The 6000-nt window shown below is 51.8% G+C and overlaps 1 protein-coding gene across 1 annotated transcript in view; it reads left to right on the top strand.

The window, feature by feature from the left end:
* The first annotated feature begins 4840 nt into the window (after window positions 1–4840).
* Window positions 4841–6000, top strand: part of DAB2IP (DAB2 interacting protein) — a 312170-nt gene continuing 311010 nt past the window's right edge. Inside the window, exon 1 of the mRNA XM_083422918.1 lies at window positions 4841–5358. Within this exon, the coding sequence (XP_083279044.1) occupies window positions 5316–5358 (43 nt within the window). The 5' untranslated portion in view covers window positions 4841–5315. The remainder of the gene's footprint in view (window positions 5359–6000) is intronic.

Here is a 6000-nt window from a genome sequence, read left to right as displayed (position 1 = left end):
TGGGGCCCATAGGACGTTGTTTACTCTGCCTATTTGGTAATCCGGCACTGTTGGTGACTACTGGTCACAATGTCTAGGCTTCACCTCTGCTGATGGAAGAAGCATGTACAAGTTGCTGGGAATCGCAAGCAAGGAGAATGCTGTTTGGGGGCATCATCTGGAGCAGGGATGAAGAACCTGTGACCTGCCAGATATTGCAAGATTACAGTGCCAATCATGTCTAACCATTAGCCACGCTGCCTGGAGCAGAGGGGAGTTACATGAGTTACATAGGAAGCTTCCTTGTTCCTACTCAGTTCACCAAGATTTGTGGAGCACCAGGTTGGGGAAGTCTGTGCTGAGTAGGGCAGCCTTCTTCTTCTAAAGAGGAAGAGGTCCTGAGTCCAGGTATTGGCAATGACCCCTCATGTTCATATCAGGCTGGGGTTAAGGTGAGACTCCATATCACTTAGCAATCAAACGGGCCAACATGACATTTCCCTGCAGTGCCTGAAGGGGGTGCTGAAGCCTTGATTGCATGCAGCCCTTGACATGCCACTCAAGTTGTGTTCCCGTCCTAGACTACTTTGTTTCCAGGGCAAGCTGTGGGTCTCCTCTGGTCAGGCATCTTAATCTACCCATTGGCCATCTTGACACTTTCCCCAACCTACAGATCTGCTCCCACGCTAGCCTGCCACAAAATGGGAACAGCAGTTCTTGAGCTGGAATCCTACACCCAGTCCACTGCTGTATTGCACTGAAGTGGCCCTGAATTCAGTGAAAATGTGTTTTTCCAAGAACCCCTGCTTCCCTCCCTATCTCGTCACCCTTCTTAGTGGGACAAACCCACCCTCCTCCTCCTCCAGCTGATTCCTTTTGAGCTTTTGGCAAAAGCATGCAAAAGTCCTCCCCCCCCTATCTCTGGCAGACAGCTCTTTACAGATTCAAAACATTCCCCCACAGCTCTTGAAGAATATATTTAAAAGGAGCTAAGAAATCAGCACAATCATTCTGTTGCAAGCATTTCGGAATACAATGAGAGCCGCTGGAGCCTTCCTTTCAAATGCCACCACTGTGATATTCAGTCCATCTGCACAGGTCTTTCCTTCCTCCACAATTAATACCTGCCTTGTTTCAGATAATTTGATAATGTTCATGGGTACTGGATACGCTTCAGTTGCCTCTACCCTGCAAGATCAGACCAATCAAAGGTCCGTCTCATCCATTATTCTGTCTCTAACTGGATCCTCGCAAGCAGCGGATGAAGGCGACCCCTTTCTGTTGCTAGTCCTTGTAATCAGCGGTATAGTGCTTTCGAACATGGGAGGTCTGCTTTCCCTCGTGGTGGGGATCCTGCCCTAAATCTGGATAACTACTTTGGCACAGCTGAGGCTGCTGTGCCAACTGCAGCCATTCCTGGAGATGCCAGATCTTGCTACTGTGACACATGCCTTAGTTACATCTCATTTGAACCGCTGCAACATGCTATCTGGGGGGCTGCCTTTGAAGGGTGTTCAGAAATGTCAGCTGGCTCAGAATGCTGCAGCAAGGCTATCCGCCCCCCACATTTTCCCAGTATCTCCTGACAACCTTCTTCTTCATCTTCGGGTCTCCGCCTCCTCCCACGCCCCCCACCTGGCTCCCCTCCCTTCCTCCATGGCTGCTGCTCTCCTCTGCAGCCAGGCTATTGACTGGTGCCAATTAAAACAAGCAAGTGACTCTTGTGTCACAACAGCTTCCTTGGTGGCAGGTCCATTTCCAGGCATACCGTATTTTTCACTCTATAAGATGCACCAGACCACAAGACGCACCTAGTTTTTGGAGGAGGAAAACAAGAAAAAAAATATTCTGAATCTCAGAAGCCAGAACAGCAAGAGGGATCGCTATGCTGTGAAAGCAGGAATCCCTCTTGCTGTTCTGGCTTCTGGGATAGCTGCGCAGCCTGCATTCGCTCCATAAGACACACAAACATTTCCCCTTACTTTTTAGGAGAGAAAAAGTGAGTCTTATAGAGCAAAAAATATGGTAATTCAAAGTGCTGGTTAAGGTCCACAAAGTCCCAGACACAGCTCAGAACCAGCTGACTTGGAAGATGGTCCTCTCCCATGTGAGCCTGCCAGCTTAAGAGATGCAGGAGAGATCCATCTTTCTGTCCCACCATCACCCAAAGCCCAACTGGTGGGACTTTCAGTGAGGGCCTTCTCAGTTCATGCATATGTGCTTGGGTCCTGTTTGCAGGTTTCCCATTGAGGCATTTGGATATTCAAAGTGAGGACAGCATGCCGGGCTGGAGAGGCCATTGGCCTGATCCAGCAGGACTCTTATTGGCCACAAACTTGGATGGCTTTAAAAGAGAATTTAGACAAAACCATGGAGAGAAAGGCTTATCAATGCCTACTACCAACAATGCCTATATACCATGTCTCTATAATTGGAGTTTCCCATGTACTGCAAGAAGATCAAACCTGCCCAATCTGAAGGAAATCAGCCCTGAGTGACTCCCTGGAAGGACAAATCCTGAAGCTGAGGCTCCAGTACTTTGGCCACCTCATGAGAAGAGAAGACTCCCTGGAAAAGACCCTGATGTTGGGAAAGATTGAGGGCACAAGGAGAAGGGGACGACAGAGGACGAGATGGTGGGACAGTGTTCTCAAAGCTACCAGCATGAGTTTGACCAAACTGTGGGAGGCAGTGGAAGACAGGAGGGCCTGGTGTGCTCTGGTCCAGGGGGTCACAGAGAGTCAGACACGACTAAATGACTAAACAAGAACAATGATTGGAGGCAGTATATGCTTCTGAGTACCAGTTGCTGGGGGATGCAGGTGGCACTGTGGGTTAAACCACAGAGCCTAGGACTTGCTAATCAGAAGGTCGGTGGTTCAAATCCCCACGACGGGGTGAGCTCCTGTTGCTCGGTCCCTGATCCTGCCAACCTAGCAGTTTGAAAGCACGTCAGAGTGCAAGTAGATAAATAGGTACCGCTCCAGCGGGAAGGTAAACGGCGTTTCCGTGCACTGCTCCGGTTTGCCAGAAGCGGCTTGGTCATGCTGGCCACATGACCCGGAAGCTGTACGCCAGCTCCCCAGAGTCGGTCACAACTGGACCTAATGGTCAGGGGTCCCTTTACCTTTACCTTTTTACCAGTTGCTGGGGAAAGCTGCAGGAGGGGAGATTGCTCATGTGAATGGCGCCTCTTTGTGGGTTTCCCATTGGGGCATCTGTTGGCCACTGTGGGCTAGACCACTAACCTGACCCAGCAGCCTTTTCTTAAGTTCTTAAGGCCAGAACAGCAGCCTAGAAATTTGCCTCTCTCCTTCTCCCGCCCTCCCTCTCCTTCCCTCCCTCTCTCTCTGAGTGCTGGCTGCAATTGTGGTACAGTCACCGTAGTTTCATGCCAACCCCCTCTCCCCCATGCAGTGCTTGTGAACTTCTCCGACTCTCCATCATTTGTCCGCCCACCACTGCCATTGGCGCTGTGGCTGGAAATGCCAATCTGCCTGCAACCCCCCCTTTTACCGTCCTGGAAGGTTTGGCTGATTCATTCAAATCAGGGCCTGTGCATGTACAATTATGATATGGACAAGCTTTCTATTCCTGGCTTCCTTGTCAGTCTCCTGGCCAAATGTTTGCAGGGTTGATACCCCCCCCCAGCCAAATGCGCAACCTTCCCTGTCTCTGGGTCATGCCTGGGGGGTGCCCTCCCTGCTTTCCTACCCATTTGCCTCCCTCTGCCCAAACATAATGGCCAGCCCCTGCAGGATTTCAGGGTGCAAAAGGTGTGTCAGGGAGATTCCATTTTAGCTTGCTGGATCTATCCACCAAAGGAGCGGAAGTCAGCAGCCGGGCAGCTCGCCACGCAAGGAGAAACCTGCACTCCCCAAATTCCCTCTGGGACACGCCCCTCCCCCAAAAACCTACCCTATGGAATTTCCTGCCACATGAATGTGGTTGTAGTAGCATCTGGCTCCAATGGCTCTTCCCTGCATTTGTGGGAGAAATCAGTGGTGTTTGTGGCCATTCCATAGCTGACACTTTCCCCTCAGAGCAGTTTGTTTGCAACCGGACCTCAATGGCGGGGTGCAGGGGGGGGGGTTAGGTGAGTGGATGCAACTACTGCTAGGGGGCTCAGTTGAATCACAGTGCTAATCCCTCTACGGTCTGTTCAGTGGGCTTGACAGTGCAAGGGCAAGAAATTCTCCCTGCATCCTTTTAGGCAACCCCCCTGCCTCCCCCCACCCCCACTGCAGCCTCTAGATTCCTCAGCAGCTCTGTTAAGGGCAAATGACAACAGTGCAGCTCCTGGCAGGAGCTCTGCTGCTCTTGGAGCCCATGCAAACTCGCCAGCAGCAGCAGAGCCTTGCCAAAAGGAGGTAAATATAGGACAAGGCACTGCAGCAAGGAAGGTGCAGCTGGTGTCCTAGTGCAGAGTCACCCAAGTCCATGCCTGCCAGGATCTGATTTTATTTTATTGGGGGGGGGGGAGACCCCTCTCTGGCCAACAAGGGACTGAAATGCAGCCAGGGTGTATGAGGATGCTCAGAAAGTAAGCCAGCCATGATCAGGACAGAGACGTCTGTGGGCCTTCCTGGGTTTCAGTCAATTCTGTATTTCCTGAGATGTTTGGGGTGGGTTTTCCTTCCCCTTCCTAAGCGTTGATTCTTCCTGCCGACTCTCTCTCTCCCTTTCCCTCTCCTTCTCCGTCTCTCTCTCTCTCTCCCCCCCCCCCCCGCTCTTTCTCCCTCCCTCCTTCCTCCCCAAGGAACACACCACTTTATATGTGTTATTATTATAGCAGCCCTTTGCGTTATGCAACAGTGTGGCTTGGAGGCTGGTCTTCTCTCTTTCCAGCCCCCCCCCCCCGCAACCTTACCGCTTGCAAGGAGCTCTTTCTTCATCCTCCTCTGCCAACCTCGTGTGTCCCCCCACCGCACACCTCCTCCCCCCCCCACCTCCGCACGGCTTCTGAACTTTCGTCCGAGAGAGCTGGCGATTTCGGGAGAGGAGCCGAGAGTTTGAAAGGCTCGCGCGCAGTGGGGAGAGAAAGAGCGGTATGCCTTTTGCTCGAGATGTTGGGAGAAAGACCCGCGAGCCGCCGAGGGTCAGCCGGCGAATTGGGAAGCCGGCCAGGCCGTGTCACGCCGAGGGAGGCGCTTTCCGATGTCCCCTTTTGGATGTGGCGCTAGCTCGTCAGGCAGGTGAATTGGTTTGAGCAGCAGCTGGGCTTCGCTTTTCCTGCTGCTCCTCCTCCTCCCCCTCCAAGTTTTCCTTTTAAGATAACCTTTCCTCTCGCTTCGCTGCATGGAGACACGGCGCGGTGGGAGCTTCTCCCGGAAGTAATGGATCCCAACAACCCGTCGGACCAAGAGGACGACTCTCGGGGTAAGGAGCCACCGGAGGGGACTTTTTTTTTTTTTAAAAGTAACTTTTCAGGTGCGACCTGTCCTATTCTAGTCCTGGGCTGGGATCAGTTTGTGCCTCCGTAAAAGGAATAGGTGGCACCAAAAGTGCAAAAAGGGATAAGAATTTGGGAGGCAGTTGGCTGGATTTGTTTTCGGAATGTGCAGGCTTCCGGGCTTCACCAGCTTCTTCTTCAGGAAGTGCTGCCCTGGACTCCTTTGGGATATACATTCAACAAACAGCAAGTGAACAAAAGTTCATACGCACAGAAGCATTTCATTCCCAGCTCAAAGTTTTGGGTTGCTTGCTTTCCTCTGGTGCTGAAAGTGGTTCTGGCTCTGGTCGGTTTTGTAATTCGGGAAGAAGCTGAGTTAGGCAGAGATTGTGGACGTTCTGGGAGCCTTCCTGGGAGGGATAAAAATATTGATCTTGTGGCATCATAGAATTGTAGAGTTGGAAAAGGCCATGAAGGTCATCTTGTCCAATCCCCTGCAATGTAGGAATCTTTGGCCCAACGTGGAGTTCGAACCCACAACCGTGAGATAAAGAGTGACTGGTTTCTGCCCAGAGCTGACAACCTGATCTCTGTTCTCGCAGGCTGGCAAACGTTATATTCAGGATGCT

Source organism: Podarcis tiliguerta (assembly GCF_965153285.1).
Source record: "Podarcis tiliguerta genome assembly, chromosome: Z".
NCBI classification, from domain to species: domain Eukaryota; kingdom Metazoa; phylum Chordata; class Lepidosauria; order Squamata; family Lacertidae; genus Podarcis; species Podarcis tiliguerta.
Note: the sequence above shows the minus strand (reverse complement) of the source record. Positions and strands in the feature narration are given on the sequence as shown.